Below are 19267 nucleotides of genomic sequence, written 5' to 3' on the forward strand. Positions count from 1 at the left end.
CAATCGATCATCCAATATATGTATTCAATCTATTCAATCAAACCTCCAATATATGTCTTCAATCAATTAATTTAATTATCCAATATATACAGTGCCTTGCGAAAGTATTCGGCCCCCTTGAACTTTGCGACCTTTTGCCACATTTCAGGCTTTAAACATAAAGATATAAAACAGTTTTTTTTGTGAAGAATCAACAACAAGTGGGACACAATCATGAAGTGGTTAAAGCTTGGGAAATCTTTTTGTATCCAAATCCGTCTTTTAACTTCTTCACAACAGTATATCGGACCTGCCTGGTGTGTTCCTTGTTCTTCATGATGCTCTCTGCACTTTTAACGGACCTCTGAGACTATCACAGTGCTGGTGCATTTATACGGAGACTTGATTACACACAGGTGGATTGTATTTATCATCATTAGTCATTTAGGTCAACATTGGATCATTCAGAGATCCTCACTGAACTTCTGGAGAGAGTTTGCTGCACTGAAAGTAGAGTAGAGGGGCTGAATAATTTTGCACGCCCAATTTTTCAGTTTTTGATTTGTTAAAAAAGTTTGAAATATCCAATAAATGTCGTTCCACTTCATGATTGTGTCCCACTTGTTGTTGATTCTTCACAAAAAAATACAGTTTTATATCTTTATGTTTGAAGCCTGAAATGTGGCAAAAGGTCGCAAATTTCAAGGGGGCCGAATACTTTCGCAAGGCACTGTATCTTCAATCAATTGATTGAATTATCCAATATATATCTTCAATCAATTCATTTAATTAACCAATATATATGTTCTATCAATTCATTTAACTATCCAATATATATCCTCAATCAATTAATTTAATTATCCATCATATATATTCAATTTATTCAATCAATTATCCAATATAAATCTTCAATCTATTCATTGAATTATCCAATATATATCTTCAATCAATTCATTGAATAATACAATATACATCTTCAATCTATTCAATCAAGTATCCAATATATATGCTCAATCAATTATACAATATACATCTTCAATCAATTATACTGTATATCTTTTATCAATTATCCAATATATATCTTCAATCAATTATACAATATTTTTCATCAATTTATTCAATCAATTATCCAATATATATTTTTAATCTTTTCAATCAATTATCCAATAGATATCTTCATTCAATAAATTATTCAATATATATCAATATATATATTCAATATATATCTTCAATCAATTCATTGAATTATCCAATATATATCTTCAATCAATTCATTGAATTATCCAATATATATCTTCAATCAATTCATTGAATTATCCAATATATATCTTCAATCAATTCATTTAATTACCCAATATATATATCTTGAATCAATTCATTTAATTATTCAATATTTATCTTCAATCTATTCAGTTTAACAGTTCAATCAGTTCTCCTGTATCTATACCCGGGATGGGCAACTGGCGGATTTTTGTTGGTCCACACAATTTCCACAAAATAAAAATGTTTTTTTTGTTAGTCACTCTTACTCAGATATAATTTTAAAAACATTTCTCTCCACAAAATGTGTATAACTGCAGAAAAGTAGCTGTAAAATTGCTAAATATTTTCTCCGCCCCATGGCAAAATGTATAGAATTGCTCTAAAACTTAAACATTTATGTTTTTCTCTCAGCTGTCAATAGAGGGGCCGCTGAAATGTTTTGCTTTGATCCTACTGACCTTGAACTTGACTCCGTCCTCCAGCACCACATAACCCTGCCAGGGTATGAGGTCGTCCTGGGCCAGTGTTCCGTTGGCGTGTGTAATGGTGAACTGGACAGTGACGGTGCCGAAGGTGCCCTGGGGGGGGTCACGCACAACGTACAGGGTGGCAACGCTCTCCCCGAGCCCGGACAGCGACGTAGGCTCCCTCAGCAGGAAGGGCTGGCTGCTGTTGAAGGATATGACACCGTGGCCATCGTCGCTGGCCAAGATGTTCACCGTTGCTATAGGCGACAGGGGAGAAAGGGAAAGCACATGTTTCATGTGTGAAACCACAGGTACGTAGTCTACTGTTTCCCAACTCCAGTTCTCCAGTTCCCGCAACAGCACACATTGTTGTTGTAGCCCCAGACGAACATACCTGATTCAACTCATTGAGGGCCTGATGATTAGTTGACAAGTTGAATCAGGTATGTTTGTCCTGGGCTGCAACAGCAATGTGTACTGTTGGGGGTACTGGAGGACTGGAGTTGGGAAACACTGACGTAGACTTTACAAAAAGTACCTTCAACACAATATAAAACAGGAAGTGGTGTAAAGTACTTACGTAAAAATACTTTAAAGTACGACTTATCTGTAGTTTACTATTTATATTCTATTTATATTTTTGACAACTTTTACTTTACTCCTAAAGAAAATAATGTACTTTTTACTCCCTACATTTTCCCTGACACCCAAAAGTACTCGTTACATTTTGAATGCTTAGCAGGACAGGAAAATTGTCAAATTCATGCACTTATCAAGAGAACATCCCTGGTCATCCCTTTTGCCTTTGATCTGGCAGACTCACTAAACACAAACGCTTCATTTATAACGTGTCAGAGTGTTGGCGTGTGCCCCTGGCTATCTGTAAATGAAAAACAACAACAAGGAAATGGTGCAGTCGGTGCAGAAAACATGTATACTTTTGATACTTAAGTATATTTGAGAAATTACATTTACTTTTAATACTTAAGCATATTTAAACCAAATACTTTTAGACTTTTACTCAAGTAGTATTTTATTGGGTGACTTTCACTTTTACTATTAAGGTATCTTTACTTTTACTGAAATATGACAATTGGGTATTTTGTCCACCACTGTAAACAGGTTTAGTGAATGTGCATGATGCTACAGGCTTCCAGCACATCCTACCTGTGGTATTGGCTCCCAGCCTAAGCCCAGATGATGGATTCGCCAGAATGAGCTGGAACCTTTCAGCTCCCTCTGGGATGACGTCATCAATGATCTGCACCTCAACAAACTGATGCCTCTCGCCATCAGCGAAGTGGAGCATCTGAAGAGCAAACAAAACGCACTGCATGAACTCACAATAGAGCATGATGTGTTTAGTCTCATTGTTGGGGCCCAGAGTTTTCCCAGGTCAGATCACCTGGTCAGGGAAAACTCCTGGGCCATGTTCAATAGCCAAATGTTGTCAAACGCTGCAGATGGAAATACCACGAATACAGAGTACGTCAGAGAGGCATGTTTGTTCTACATAGCATATTTTATATCTGAACGTTCCAAAACAATGTGTCTTGCTGAGCACACCCCTGGCCCTACATAATTTAAGAACTCTGATTGGCGGTTTAGTGTGTTAGGGGCGTGGCCTCACCGATGGTGTGGCGTTGTAGTCCAGACCCAGCTGACCTTCCAGGTTCTGAGTGTAGAAGAAGAGCGAGACGTTTCCGTAGGTCCCTGAGCTCCTGTAGACCACCAGGTTCAGCATTCCCATGGTCTCATTCACCTCAAAGCTACAAGGAAAAACACACAGCCAAACATCAGAAGTGTCTGCCACCTGAGGTTGAATGCACTAATTGTAAGTCTCTCTGGCTCAGTAAATTACTAAAATGTACATGTAAATGAGAATAAGGATCCCTGTGTTTTAGTGACTTGGGTGATTTATTAATTGACAGTCATGAAAGGGGACAGAAAAACAGATGGAGGGGAGCAGTGTGGGCTTTTCCCAAACAAGCAACAGTGTCAGTGGGAGGGGGAATTATACAGAGTGTAGAGAGTGTTTCTGAGTGTAGTGCTTTCAGAACCAGACCAGACTGCATGTCTACTACAACCAGACTACATGTTGTAGAGGTAAGACAGGAGGAACAACTGACAATGTAAAGGACAATGTAAGGCGGAGACACTTACTTAGTATTGGTCCATTCAATGACACCTCGAATTCCATCATTGGCACCGATGCTGATTTCTGCCACCAAACCATGTGTATCTGAAGAGGAAAGGCAACATTACAATAGGAAGGGTACCTCATGTTCTAAAGTCTTGTTCAAGTACTATTACCATTCAAAAACTAGCATTATCTTCAGCATGAACACTAGGACCTGAAAAGCTGGGCCAGAGCATCGAAAAACGCTACAACGTTGGTTGTTTAGCAACAAAACCGACGTGGTTGACTTAGATGGTTGACAACATGTAAACTATATTTAGTCTCCAATGTTTGTTGAAAACATTTAATTAACAATTAATTTGCACAATGAGCACCTGTTGTCATCATTACAGTTGTTGGTTAGCTAGCTAGAGATTGTTTTGCCATATTAGTCAGGACAAAACACCTCAAAACAAGACATGGTATCAAGAAGAAGATAAAACTTATTGTCATTGTTGCTAGCTATCTGGCCATCCAGATTCACAACAACACACTGCCTCTGCCCCATTGAAGTGTGCACATCATTTCAGTGAAGTTGTCAGTTAACTGGAGATGAGGGACATTCACTTCTCACATGCAGCTGAGAGTCAGAGTATGTGTTGACTTATTTATAATGTCCTTAGTAGCGCTGTCTGTCTGTCTGTCTGTCTGTCTGTCTGTCTGTCTGCCTGTCTGTCTGTCTGTCTGTCTGTCTGTGTCTCTGTCTGTGTCTCTGTCTGTGTCTCTGTCTGTGTCTCTGTCTGTGTCTCTGTCTGTGTCTCTGTCTGTGTCTCTGTCTCTATTTCACTGTCTGTCTCTGTCTCTATGTCCGTCTCTGTCTCTCTGTCCGTCTCCGTCTCTCGGTCCTTCTCCGTCTCTCTGTCCGTCTCTGTCTGTCTGTCAGTCACTCTGGGCACAGGCTGCATGAGGGCCATTTAAAGCATTTGGTTTGGCTGTCCCATTTCTCACCAGACAGCGTTTTTCAGCTCGACCCAAACGGCCCCTCAAGGGAGATATCAATCATAAGAAGCATAGCCACTGAGTGCTGGCAGATGGGCCTGTGTCTCTCCAGTCTGTTTAGTATTCTGTCTACTCATCATTTTCTTAAGTTACCCATTCATAAAATTATGGCAGACAACAGAACACACAAGGGAATAGTTGGAAAACCCATAGAATTACATGTAGAACTAAAAGTGATTTGTAGGATCTCTGTGGGAAAATGCACATTTAGAATGCTTTGTGATTTACATAGTTGTCCATTTGGGCCAAACCCAGCGTACCTAGTTTAGGGCCAGGTGTCAAGGTGGTGATGAGTACTGCAGACGTTACGTTGACCAGGAAAAATTCCTCCAACTCAGGGATGTCATCCTGGAAAAATAAATGTATACAATTTGTATGACATATAGCCTACATTTATACCGTATGAAAACTCCAATGAAATCCATACACATCAACAAGCCTTCCAGAGCACCAACAGAGCCAAATGAGAGAAGTTTCCTGGGTGGGCCAGAGTTGGGTTAAATTCCATTTCAATTCAGTAAGTTAACAACAATTACAATTCCCCAAAAATACATAGAGAGGCATTGAGGAATATTGGTATAGGAATTTCCGTTGACTTGATGAATTGACTAAATTGAAAAGGCATTGAGCACAGCCCTGGTGGTGGTCTTACATCCAGTATGGTGACAGGGATGGCCACAGAGATCTGTCCATCCTGCAGGATCACTGAGCCCGATACAGAGAGGAAGTCCTGTCCTGGTTCAGCCAGGGCCCCGCCCCCTTCCACCTGGGAAAGGTCCTGGAGGGATCCTCGGACCGTCTCATAGCTGATATTCACTACCCCTGGAAACACAACACCAACAATACTTAACTGATAACACATACAGTACCAGTCAAAAGTTTGGACACACCTACTCATTCCACGTTTTTTCTTTATTTGTACTATTTTCTACATTGTAGAAGAATAGTGAAGACATCAAAACTATGAAATAACACAAATGGAATCATGTAGAAACCCAAAAAGTGTTAACCAAATTATATGTTAAATTTGAGATTTTTCACCCTTTGCCTTAATGACAGCTTTGCACACTCTTGACATTCTCTCAACCAGCTTGTAACCTTGATTTATCTAAGGAAGTCAGTTAAGTTAAGAACAGTTAAGAACAAATTCTTATTTACAATGACGGCCTACACTGGCCAAACCCGGACGACGCTGGGCCAATTGTGCCCCGCCCTATGGGACTCCCAATCACAGCCGGTTGTGATACAGCCTGGAATCGAACCAGGGTGTCTGTAGTGACGCCTTAAGCACTGAGCTGCAGTGTCTTAGACCGCTGCACCACTCGGGAGCCCTTCATGAGGTAGACACCTGGAATGCATTTCAATTAACAGTTGTGCCTTGTAATAGACATTAGACCGGTGGAAATCTGTCCTTTAGTCTGATGAGTCCAAATTTGCGATTTTGGTTCCAACCACCGTGTCTTTGTAAGATGCAGAGTAGGTGAATAGATTCTCTCAGCATGCGTGGTTCCCACCGTGAAGCATGGAGGAGGAGGTGTGATGGTGTGGGGGAGCTTTGCTTGTGACACGGTCAGTGATTTATTTAGAATTAAAGGCACATTTAACCAGGCTACCACAGCATACTGCAGCGATATGCCATCCCATCTGGTTTGCGCTTAGTGGGACTATAATCTGTTTTTCAAGAGGACAATGACCCAACACACCTCCAGGCTGTGTAAGGGCTATTTGACTAAGAAGGAGAGTGATGGAGTGCTGCATCAGATGACCTAGCCTCCACAATCACCTGACCTCAACCCAATTGCGATGGTTTGGGATTAGTTGGACAGCAGAGTGAAGGAAAAGCAGCAAGTGCTCAGCATATGTGGGAACTCCTTCAAGACTGTTGCAAAACCATTCCAGCCATAGCTGGTTGAGAGAATGGCAAGAGTGTCATCACGGCAAAGGGTGGGTACTTTGAAGAATCAAAAATATATTTTGATTTGTTTAACACTTTTTTGGTTACTACATGATTTAATGTTTTATTTCATAGTTTTGATGTCTTCACTATTATTCTACAATGTAGAAAATAGTAAAAATAAAGAAAAACCCTTGATTGAGTAGGTGACTGGTACTGTACATTACTACTTTTTCAATGAGATCACATAAAATACGATAACAGTCACCTGCAGACTTGGATGTGTGAACAGAACTGCATTTACACAGGCAGCCCAATTCTGATATTTTGCCACCAATTGGTCTTTTGACAAATCAGATATATTTTTGCAAAAAATTGGGTTTATGAATTTGGCTGCCTGAGTAAGCGCAGTCTAAGTGGCAAAAAGTCTGATGTTGTTTTGAGAAAATTGATCAAATGTACAGTATAGTCTGAACTTTTCCCATCATTAAGAACTGGAATTTTTCCACCTCAGATCAAGTGGTCAGGGATAACTAACTGTCGCCACTAGTCCCAAGTCCCTATCCACGACTGACCTGAAGACAAAAATTATCTTTTGATAAAGACGTTGAGGTCCCAGACTGACCTGAAGCCCCAAACTCTCTGTTGATGAAGACATTGAGGGTGCCGTCACGCTCCTCCGTGTTCAGTCTGAGGGAGGACGGGGCGATGCTAAGCATCCCAAATGGCCCATCACTGGTCTCCACGGTAACCTCTGCCTCGCGCCCCTGGTCATCCAGCGCTCCGTGACCCGTTACCAGAACACCTGGGGGACAAGGAGAACAGAACTGACAGATACTATCAATACAAACCCTAGTCAAACTCATCCCCAGCCTTAGGGGCTCTTACAGACTTAACTCTTTGCTATGGTAACCTAAATTGCTGATCAAAATGTGTTCTTAACTGACTCGCAATGGTTAAATAGAAGTTACATTAACAGAGATCCAAGTACATAATAGGAAAGATTTTGAAATGTGCCTGTTCAGTACTTTGACGGGAAGAGGACAGAGAAGGTGATTTACCATATGTGCGGACATTGGACAGGATCACCCTGTACAGCTCCTTCTCCTCAGGTTTTGAGTCTTCAAGCAGCTGGAGGACTATGGTGGTGTTCAGTGTTCCCTGTGTGAGTGACAATATGCTCGTACTGTATACACCCAAATAAACCTTGTACTGTGCATGGCATGTAAACCATGTGAAACAGAGGAAGCAACTTGGTCAGTTTAATTTACCCCAGTGAAGAATAGTAGTCCTGAGGTGGGTGTGAAGGTCCTGGCAACGCGGGGTCCTTGGATGGCCCAGTCTACTGTGACGTTCCCCAGCCCGGGAGCTGTCCTGATCACCAGCAGGGGCAGCCTCTCCCCTACAACACACACACACACATTGATGAACAGACGCACGCAAGCGCACACGCACACGTACGAACGGACGCACGTAAGCGCACACACACACACATACAAACGCAGGCACGCACACAAACACATGCACACACAGTGGTTGAAAAAGTATCCAGTTGTCATACTTGAGTAAAAGTAAAGATACATTAATAGAAAATGACTCAAATAAAATGAGTCAAAAAAAATATCAGTAAGTATCTCCAATACTCAGACATAATTTACAAACCAAGCATTTGTGTTTAGTGAGCCCGCCAGATCAGAGGCAGTAGGGATGACCAGGGATGTTCTCTTTATAAGTGTGAATTTGACCATTTTCCTTCCTGCTACGCATTCGACAATGTAACAAGTACTTTTGGGTGTCAGAGAAAATGCATGGAGTAAAAAGTACAATATTTTCTTTAGGAATGTAGTGAAGTAGAAGTATAAAGTAGTCAAACATATAAATAGTAGAGTACAGATACCCCCAAAAACATTTACGTATTTTCACTTTAAACCACTGCACACACACACACACACACACACACACACACACACACACACACACACACACACACACACACACACACACACACACACGTTAGTCACCTTTTAAGATAATACATGTGGAGCAACATTTTCATCATGCAAAATAGCACATGCTAATTTAAAACTTTTCCTTAACAATGTGCATTATAAGCAGTGTTGGGGAGTAGTGAACTACATGTAGTTCAACTAGTAATTTAACTACATTTTGCAGTAGCTTGGTGGTAGTTGAACTAAATTTAAATCTTGTTAGTGTTTTCAGTAGTTAATTACTTTGTTGCCATGTAGTGTTGTAGCTAAATATAATAAAATATGAGTAAATTAGGCAATATTTTTTTCTTCTTCATGAGACCTGTTTTATTTTCATTTGAAATATTGTTAAATAGCTAAATTACACATTCTGTTAACATCTGACTCCAGAGTGATCTGTTTTTGCAATTTGTAGTCTATGACATTTCAGATTTGAATATGATGAAGTAGTTTGGTTGTAGTGAACTACTTTTTCAAAGTGACTTTAGTTCAGTAAACTGTGTGTTTCTTAAGTGGGCAATCTGCAGTAGCTTCTTCCATTTTCCGACTTCTGAATTGTTATTTATTCATTTTTTGTTTCACCTTTATTTAACCAGGTAGGCTAGTTGAGAACACCTTTATTTAACCAGGTAGGCTAGTTGAGAACACCTTTATTTAACCAGGTAGGCTAGTTGAGAACACCTTTATTTAACCAGGTAGGCTAGTTGAGAACAAGTTCTCATTTGTAACTGCGACCCGGCCAAGATAAAGCATAGCAATTCGACACATACAACAACACAGAGTTACACATGGAATAAGCAAAACATAGTCAATAATACAGTAGAACAAAAGAAAACAAAAAGTATATGTACAGTGAGTGCAAATGAGGTAGGATAAGAGAGATAAAGGCAATAAATAGGCCATGGTGGTGAAGTAATTACAATATAGCAATTAAACACTGGATTGGTAGATGTGCAGAAGATGAATGTGCAAGTAGAGATACTGGGTTGCAAAGGAGCAGGTGGCTATGTAATTACAATATAGCAATTAAACACTGGAATGGTAGATGTGCAGGAAATGAATGCAAGTAGAGATACTGGGGTGCAAAGGAGCAAGATAAATAAATAAATACTGTACGGGGATGAGGTAGGTAGATAGATGGGCTATGTACAGGTGCAGTGATCTGTGGGCTGCTCTGACAGCTGGTGCTTAAAGCTAGTGAGGGAGATATGAGTCTCCAGCGTCAGAGATTTTTGCAGTTTGTTCCAGTCATTGGCAGCAGAGAACTGGAAGGAAAGACGACCAAAGGAGGAATTGGCTTTGGGGGTGACCAGTGAGATATACCTGCTGGAGCGCGTGCTACGAGTGGGTGCTGCTATGGTGACCAGTGAGCTGAGATAAGGCCGGGCTTTACCTAGCAGAGACTTGTAGATAACCTGTAGCCAGTGGGTTTGGCGACGCGTATGAAGTGAGGGCCAACCAACGAGAGCGTACAGGTCGCAATGGTGGGTAGTGTATCGGGCTTTGGTGACAAAACGGATGGCACTGTGATAGACTGCATCCAGTTTGTTGAGTAGAGTGTTGAAGGCTATTTTTTAGATGACATCACCGAAGTCGAGGATGGTCAGTTTTACGAGGGTATGTTTGGCAGCATGAGTGAAGGATGCTTTGTTGCGATATAGGAAGCCGATTCTAGATTTAATTTTGGATTGGAGATGCTTAATGTGAGTCTGTAAGGAGAGTTTAAAGTCTAACCAGACTAATTAATGACATATAGCCCATTGATTCCTGAAAAATATCAATTATAAATGCCTCATGAGCTTAGTTCAACTGTTGTACCCCATCAGAACCCAACATACGCTTGTTTTCAATGTTTGTAAACAAAGTAAATGTAAACAACACTATATAGCCTCAAAACAGGGTTAAAACTATAATTTGGATATCATGGTCAGTCCTTGCATACATAGCTCTGTTTATGAACTTGAGAGTGGTTAGACTTTTCCAGCCCTATCCCTTAGATGTGTTATTGTTTCAACTGCCGATTGCCACTTTAAGAGGAGCTTTAATGTAACTTAACTTCTTCCAGTATGAAGTAATTGGTAGCTTGGTAAACTCTATTTTTAGTGTAGATTCCACACCACTGATTATAAGGAGACTCTTGTTCAACATGGTTTTAGTAAACTGTGTGATGCATGTGATGAGAGGCAGTATTTGGAACTTGCTTTTGATTATATAGGTTTCCTTCCTGGTTATTTCTCATTGCCATTTCATCATGCAAATGTTAGCCATAGTCTGCTGTTTTAGATTAGTAAACCAGGATATAGGACTTGACGAGGGCAATTGGAAGGACCTTCCTTAGCTACCGTAGGTGCTTCAGAGACTCATTATATCAGTAAGTGGTGTAAGGATTTGCCGCAGATAGAAGTGGAAGAGCTCTGTCATGCATGCCCAATGAGCTATGCCTGGAACTAACTACATGAGCCACCTATTGCCACATGTTCCTCCCACTACCTGCTGCATTCCTTCATTAATTCATTGGTTGTCTCCGAATCCCACGGAGTGCAAAGTGATGAATGAGGTTGGTAGCGGTGTTGAGCTATGCTAACTGTGTTTGCGGTATGGTAGCGGTGTTGAGCTATGCTAACTGTGTTTGCGGTATGGTAGCGGTGTTGAGCTATGCTAACTGTGTTTGCGGTATGGTAGCGGTGTTGAGCTATGCTAACTGTGTTTGCGGTATGGTAGCGGTGTTGAGCTATGCTAACTGTGTTTGCGGTATGGTAGCGGTGTTGAGCTATGCTAACTGTGTTTGCGGTATGGTAGCTGTGTTGAATGAGGTTGAGCTATGGTAGCTGTGTTGAATGAGGTTGAGCTATGGTAGCTGTGTTAAGCTATGTTAGCTGTGTAAAGCTATGGTAGCAGTGTTAAGCTATGGTAGCTGTATTGAATGAGGTTGAGCTATGGTAGCAGTGTTAAGCTATGGTAGCTGTGTTGCCGAATGGTAACTGTGTTGCCGAATGGTAACTGTGTTGAATGAGGTTGAGCTATGGTAGCAGTGTTGAGCTATGGTGCGGTGTTGCCCTATGGTAAATGTGTTGAATGAGTTTGAGCTATGGTGTGCTGAACAATGGTAACTGTGTTGAGCTATGGTATCGGTGTTGAGCTATGGTAGCTGTGTTGCAGTATGGTAGCTGTGTTGAATGAGGTGGAGCTATGGTAGCAGTGTTAAGCTATGGTAGCTGTGTTGAGCTATGGTAGCTGTGTTGCCGTATGGTAGCTGTGTTAAGCTATGGCAACGGTGTTGAGCTATGGTAGCGGTGTTGCGCTATGGTAGCGGTGTTGAGCTATGATAGCGGTGTTGAACTATTGTAACTGTGTTGCGCTATGGTAACGGTGTTGAGGTATGGTAGCGGTGTTGAGCTATGGTAGTGGTGTTGAGCTATGGTAGCTGTGTTGCCGAATGGTAACTGTGTTGCCGAATGGTAACTGTGTTGAATGAGGTTGAGCTATGGTAGCAGTGTTGAGCTATGGTGCGGTGTTGCCCTATGGTAAATGTGTTGAATGAGTTTGAGCTATGGTGTGCTGAACAATGGTAACTGTGTTGAGCTATGGTATCGGTGTTGAGCTATGGTAGCTGTGTTGCAGTATGGTAGCTGTGTTGAATGAGGTGGAGCTATGGTAGCAGTGTTAAGCTATGGTAGCTGTGTTGAGCTATGGTAGCTGTGTTGCCGTATGGTAGCTGTGTTAAGCTATGGCAACGGTGTTGAGCTATGGTAGCGGTGTTGCGCTATGGTAGCGGTGTTGAGCTATGATAGCGGTGTTGAACTATTGTAACTGTGTTGCGCTATGGTAACGGCGTTGAGGTATGGTAGCGGTGTTGAGCTATGGTAGTGGTGTTGAGCTATGGTAGCTGTGTTGAGCTATAGTAGCTGTGTTGAGCTATGGTAGCTGTGTTACTGTATGGTAGCTGTGTTGAATGAGGTTGAGCTAAGGTAGCAGTGTTGAGCAATGGTGCGGTGTTGCCCTATGGTAAGTGTGTTGAATAAGTTTGAGCTATGGCGTGTTTAGCTATTGTAACTGTGTTGTGCTATGGTAACGGTGTTGAGCTATGGTAGCTGTGTTGAGCTATGGTAGCTGTGTTGCAGTATGGTAGCTGTGTTGAATGAGGTGGAGCTATGGTAGCAGTGTTAAACTATGGTAGCTGTGTTGCTGTATGGTAGCTGTGTTGAGCTATGGTAGCAGTGTTGAGCTATGGTAGCAGTGTTGCTGTATGGTAGCTGTGTTGAGCAATGGTAGCTGTGTTGAGCTATGGTAGCGGTGTCGAGCTATGGTAGCGGTGTTGCTGTATGGTAGCTGTGTTGAGCAATGGTAGCTGTGTTGAGCTATGGTAGCGGTGTTGAGCTATGGTAGCGGTGTCGAGCTATGGTTTGGTGTCGTGCTATGGTAGCGGTGTTGCGCTATGGTAGCAGTGTTGAGCTATGGTAACTGTGTTGCCGTATGGCAGCTGTGTTGAATGAGGTTGAGCTATGGTAGCTGTGTTGCCGTATGGTAGCTTTGTTGAGCTATGGCAACTGTGTTGAGCTATGGTAGCGGCGTTGAGCTATGGTAGCTGTATTGAGCAATGCTAGAGGTGTTTATCTATGGTAGCTGCGTTGAATGAGGTTGAGCTATGGTAACTGTGTTGAGCTATGGTACCGGTGTTGCACAATGGTAATGGTGTTGCGCTATGGTAACGGTGTTGCGCTATGGTATGCAGCCGTATTCATTGATCTGGCCAAGGCTTTCGACTCTGTCAATCACCACATCCTCATCGGCAGACTCAACAGCCTTGGTTTCTCAAATGATTGCCTCGCCTGGTTCACCAACTACTTCTCTGATAGAGTTCAGTGTGTCAAATCGGAGGGTCTGTTGTCCGGACCTCTGGCAGTCTCTATGGGGGTGCCACAGGGTTCAATTCTTGGACTGACTCTCTTCTCTGTATACATCAATGAGGTCGCTCTTGCTGCTGGTGAGTCTCTGATCCACCTCTACGCAGACGACACCATTCTGTATACTTCCCGCCCTTCTTTGGACACTGTGTTAACAACCCTCCAGGCAAGCTTCAATGCCATACAACTCTCCTTCCGTGGCCTCCAATTGCTCTTAAATACAAGTAAAACTAAATGCATGCTCTTCAACCGATCGCTACCTGCACCTACCCGCCTGTCCAACATCACTACTCTGGACGGCTCTGACTTAGAATACGTGGACAACTACAAATACTTAGGTGTCTGGTTAGACTGTAAACTCTCCTTCCAGACCCATATCAAACATCTCCAATCCAAAGTTAAATCTAGAATTGGCTTCCTATTTCGCAACAAAGCATCCTTCACTCATGCTGCCAAACATACCCTTGTAAAACTGACCATCCTACCAATCCTCGACTTTGGCGATGTCATTTACAAAATAGCCTCCAATACCCTACTCAACAAATTGGATGCAGTCTATCACAGTGCAATCCGTTTTGTCACCAAAGCCCCATATACTACCCACCATTGCGACCTGTACGCTCTCGTTGGCTGGCCCTCGCTTCATACTCGTCGCCAAACCCACTGGCTCCATGTCATCTACAAGACCCTGCTAGGTAAAGTCCCCCTTATCTCAGCTCGCTGGTCACCATAGCATCTCCCACCTGTAGCACATGCTCCAGCAGGTATATCTCTCTAGTCACCCCCAAAACCAATTCTTTCTTTGGCCGCCTCTCTTTCCAGTTCTCTGCTGCCAATGACTGGAACGAACTACAAAAATCTCTGAAACTGGAAACACTTATCTCCCTCACTAGCTTTAAGCACCAACTGTCAGAGCAGCTCACAGATTACTGCACCTGTACATAGCCCACCTATAATTTAGCCCAAACAACTACCTCTTTCCCAACTGTATTTAATTAATTTATTTATTTTGCTCCTTTGCACCCCATTATTTTTATTTCTACTTTGCACATTCTTCCATTGCAAAACTACCATTCCAGTGTTTTACTTGCTATATTGTATTTACCTTGCCACCATGGCCTTTTTTGCCGTTACCTCCCTTCTCACCTCATTTGCTCACATTGTATATAGACTTGTTTATACTGTATTATTGACTGTATGTTTGTTTTACTCCATGTGTAACTCTGTGTCGTTGTATCTGTCGAACTGCTTTGCTTTATCTTGGCCAGGTCGCAATTGTAAATGAGAACTTGTTCTCAACTTGCCTACCTGGTTAAATAAAGGTAAAATAAATAAAATAAAATAAATAAATAAATGGTAACGGTGTTGCGCTATGGTAACGGTGTTGAGCTATGGTAACGGTGTTGCGCTATGGTAGCTGTGTTGAACTATGGTAGCAGTGTGGAGCTATGGTAGCATTGTTGAGCTATGGTAGCGGTGTTGAGCTATGGTAACTGTGTTGAGCTATAGTAACTGTGTTGCCGTATGGCAGCTGTGAAATTACTTTTAAAGAACGACCAGGCATCCTTGACTGACGGGATGAGGTCAATATCCTTGCAGGATACCCGGGCCAGGTCGATTAGAAGTGTTTTAGTGAGCATTTGACAGTGATGAGGGGTGGTCGTTTGACCGCGGACCCATAGCGGATGCAGGCAATGAGGCAGTGATCGCTGAGATCCTGATTGAAGACAGCAGAGGTGTATTTGGAGGGCAAGTTGGTCAGGATAATATCTATGAGGGTGCCCATGTTTACGGATTTAGGATTGTACCTAGTGGTTTCCTTGATAATCTGTGTGAGATTGAGGGCATCTAGCTTAGATTGTAGGACTGCTGGGGTGTTAAGCATATCCCAGTTTCAGTCACCTAACAGAACGAACTCTGAAGATAGATGGAGGGCAATCAATTCACATATGGTGTCCAGGGCACAGCTGGGAGCTGAGGTGGGTCTATAACAGGCGGCAACAGTGAGAGACTTATTTCTGGAGAGATTAATTTTTAAAATTAGAAGCTCGAACTGTTTGGGCATAGACCTGGAAAGTATGACATAACTTTGCAAGCTATCTCTGCAGTAGATTGCAACTCCTCCTCCTTTGGCAGTTCTATCTTGACAGAAAATGTTGTAGTTGGGTATGGAAATCTCAGTTTTTTTGGTGGCCTTCCTAAGCCAGGATTCAGATACGGCAAGGACATCGGGGTTGGTGGAGTGTGCTAAAGCAGTGAGTAAAACAAACTTAGGGAGGAGGCATCTGATGTTAACATGCATGAAACCAAGGCTTTTTTCGATTACAGAAGTCAACAAATGAGAGTGCCTGGGGACACGCAGGGCCTGGGTTAGCCTCCACATCACCCAAGGAACAGAGGAGGAGTAGGATGAGGGTACGGCTAAAGTCTAGCAAAACTGGTCGTCTAGTGTGTTGGGGACAGAGAATAAAAGGAGCAGATTTCTGGGTGTGGTAGAATAGATTCAGGGCATCATGTGCAGACATGGGTATGGTGGGGTGCGGGTACAGTATAGGTAAACCCGGGCACTGAGTGATGATAAGAGAGGTTGCATCTCTGGACACGCTGGTTATACTGGGTGAGGTCACCGCATGTGTGGGAGGTGGGATAAAGGAGGTATCTGTGGCATGTACAGTGGGACTAGGGGCTCCCCACGAAACTAAAACAATGATAACTATCCTAAACAACAGGACACAAGGCATATTGACATTTGAGAGAGACGTAAAGCGATGCATAAAGCAATCATAGGTGTTGATTGGGAGAGCTAGCTAAGACAACAACGGGTAAGACAACAACAGGTAAAATGGTGATGAATGGGCAGAGAGGGTCGGTTAACTACACACAGGGCCTGAGTTCGGGGCTTATAGATAAACAAAGGTAAACAAAGTGGAGTACCATGATAAATGAACAGTCCAGCAGGCATCAGCTATGTAGCCAAGTGATCATAGGGTCAAGTGTACAGCAATAGATAGAACAGGGAAGCCGCGGGGTAGTCGTTGCAACGCTAGCACGCGGGAGACACAGCGTTTAAAGTTAGCAGACCGGGGTAGGTAGAAGCGTCTGCTCTGACGTCCGGCAAAGGCCAGTTGAAGGCACATTTGATGGAATTACATCTGTGGACTAATCGTGGTGGCACGGGCGGGCCGCCGTGTCGACGAAGGGACAGGGCAGATGGCGAAAGAGGTATTGTAGTTGTGGTAATTTCGTTTGCTAGCCCGGGAGATGTGCCTGGCTCAGGGCTAGCTTCGGGGCCGGGTCACTCAGTGGCAGCTAGCTAGCTGTGATGATCAATGGTCCGGGGTTTACGTCAGGAATCAGGCGTTGTAGTGGAGAAAAACAGTCCGAGGCTGCCAGGTATTATCCAGGCTAAAAAACGGCTGGTGCCTGAGCAGAGGGTAAAGGCCGCTAGCAGTGGCTAACAATGACTAAATAGCTAGCAGCTAATTAGCTGGCTAGCTTCTGATGAAAGTTTTGGCTATAAGATCTAAAAATAAAATATCGGATCCGTGTCACATTGAGTGAGGCGGGTTACCGGAAGGCATATTTAATTTAAAAGTGGAAAAAGAGATTGAAAAATAAATTGGAATTTATACAAAAAATCCGAAAAATAAAAAAAAATTACGAGAGAACGACAAACCACGGCTGCACTGCTACGCCATCTTGGAAAAATTGGTAGTGGTGTTGAGCTATGGTAGCTGTGTTGAGCTATGGTAGCCGTGTTGAGCTATGGTAACTGTGTTGAGCTATGGTAGCAGTGGTGACCTTTACAAACAGCACTTTTATGAATGTATGATCATAAATCCATGAAGAGAAATGCAATGTTCAGCTTATTTCAGTACGAAATGGTTGCATTTTGACAGGTGTTAATATCGTTACTTTCAGGGGAGGTAATTTTGTCATTAGTGTTTGCTTGGTAAACTGGCTCGATGCAGAGACATAATAATAATTCACAGAGTGATTAACATTGTGGCTTGCTTCATTAAAGTGACTGACAGGGGCCCCTCTACCACACTCACCCTTTCTGGCGATGACAGAGCGTGAGGCTGAGTGGAAGCCCACCACCCCGGCCACGTTGTCGTTAGCCAGGATGATGATGGTGACCGTGTCTGAGCTGGGCAGGATCCGACTGCCTCCCGCAGTCTTCACCAAGCCAACCATCAGGGTCTCGCTGTCCTCGGGCTCCAAATCATCCACGATCACTATCTCAATGTTCTTCTTAATATCGCCTTGGGATGGAAGGAACACAATATATTGCATATCAAAAAATGCATTCATATCCAAAAAGCCTTCTGTAGTACTGTAGTTTCAAACCTACCATCGGCAAAGACAAGTGTTCCTCCAGTCCCGGTGAAGTCAGTGCCCGGTGTTGCCATTCCACCCACGAACCTCCACTCCACAGTCACCTGCCCTAGGCTGCCCCCCCTCCTCTCTATGACCAGGGGTACTGGCACACGTGCTTCCTCCCTCACCTCCAGATAGAGCCCGTCCTGTGTAGCATTAGAGCTGAGGCTATAGATGAGAAACACCCCAAAGGCATCCCCATTCATTCCGATTGTGACCACTGCCTTGTCCGGATGCCCTATGGAGGGCAGGTTCTTCTGAGCCACCGTCAAGTTCACCAGCACCACCTTCAGGATGCGGATGGAGAAGCTCTCGTCCATTTCGGGGAGTTTGTCCGTCAGAATGGGCACGGTCAGGTTGGCTTCCCCTGAGCCGTCCTCCAAGATGGCTGTCTGTGCTGTCATAGTGTAGTCACTCCCCGCCATGGCCTGCGAGCTGAAGAGAGCGGCGGTGGCCGTGGTGTTTTTGGTGTAGGTGAGGGTCTGGGCGGACTCGGTCAGCTGATCGGCCCCGCTGGTCACCCAGGAGCAGGAGGCCATGGGGGAAGATCCCCCAGGAGGAGACAGGGAGAAGGCCTGACAGGCTCTCTCCCTCAAGCAGGCAGCAGCACAGACAACCAGGGGGTCCCCCTGGGAGCTGATGTTGACTGGCCTGCGGGGGGCGCCAGAGGGCACTCCTGACACCGGGGGGCTGTAGTACAACAGCAGGTTCTGGCCTTCAGTCTGGGCCATGCTCACTATGTCGATCTCTGAGGTGCTGTAGAGGACCTCCACTCGGCCAAAATGACCACCACTGACAAGATGAGTGAGAGAGACAGAGTTAAGATGAAGGACAGAGGGAGAGAGAGTTAGTTGAGAATAAGGACAGAGAGAGGGAGAGAGAGTAATTTGAGATTAAGGACAGAGAGAGGGAGAGAGAGTTAGTTGAGATGATGGACAGAGAGAGGGAGAGAGAGAGTTGAGATTAAGGACAGAGAGAGGGAGAGAGAGTTAGTTGAGATGATGGACAGAGAGAGGGAGAGTTGAGATGAATGAGAGAGAGAGGGAGAGAGAGTTAGTTGAGATGAAGGAGAGAGAGTTAGTTGAGATAAAGGACCGAGAGAGGGAGAGAGAGTTAGTTGAGATAAAGGACAGAGAGAGGGAGAGAGAGTTAGTTGAGATGAAGGAGAGAGAGTTAGTTGAGATAAAGGACAGAGAGAGGGAGAGAGAGTTAGT

At 43.5% G+C, this 19267-nt stretch overlaps 1 protein-coding gene across 1 annotated transcript in view; it reads right to left on the reverse strand.

The window, feature by feature from the left end:
- Positions 1-19267, reverse strand: part of LOC139411912 (adhesion G-protein coupled receptor V1-like) — a 213606-nt gene that overhangs the window by 149603 nt on the left and 44736 nt on the right. Inside the window, exons 32-42 of the mRNA XM_071158667.1 lie at positions 18028-18845; positions 17729-17938; positions 8053-8183; positions 7843-7942; positions 7407-7586; positions 5540-5709; positions 5148-5235; positions 3873-3951; positions 3340-3478; positions 2877-3018; positions 1701-1966 (exon numbers count right to left, since the gene is read on the reverse strand). Of these exons, the coding sequence (XP_071014768.1) occupies positions 1701-1966; positions 2877-3018; positions 3340-3478; positions 3873-3951; positions 5148-5235; positions 5540-5709; positions 7407-7586; positions 7843-7942; positions 8053-8183; positions 17729-17938; positions 18028-18845 (2323 nt within the window). The remainder of the gene's footprint in view (positions 1-1700; positions 1967-2876; positions 3019-3339; positions 3479-3872; positions 3952-5147; positions 5236-5539; positions 5710-7406; positions 7587-7842; positions 7943-8052; positions 8184-17728; positions 17939-18027; positions 18846-19267) is intronic.

This window comes from Oncorhynchus clarkii, chromosome 6 (assembly GCF_045791955.1).
Source record: "Oncorhynchus clarkii lewisi isolate Uvic-CL-2024 chromosome 6, UVic_Ocla_1.0, whole genome shotgun sequence".
Taxonomy (NCBI): Eukaryota; Metazoa; Chordata; class Actinopteri; order Salmoniformes; family Salmonidae; genus Oncorhynchus; species Oncorhynchus clarkii.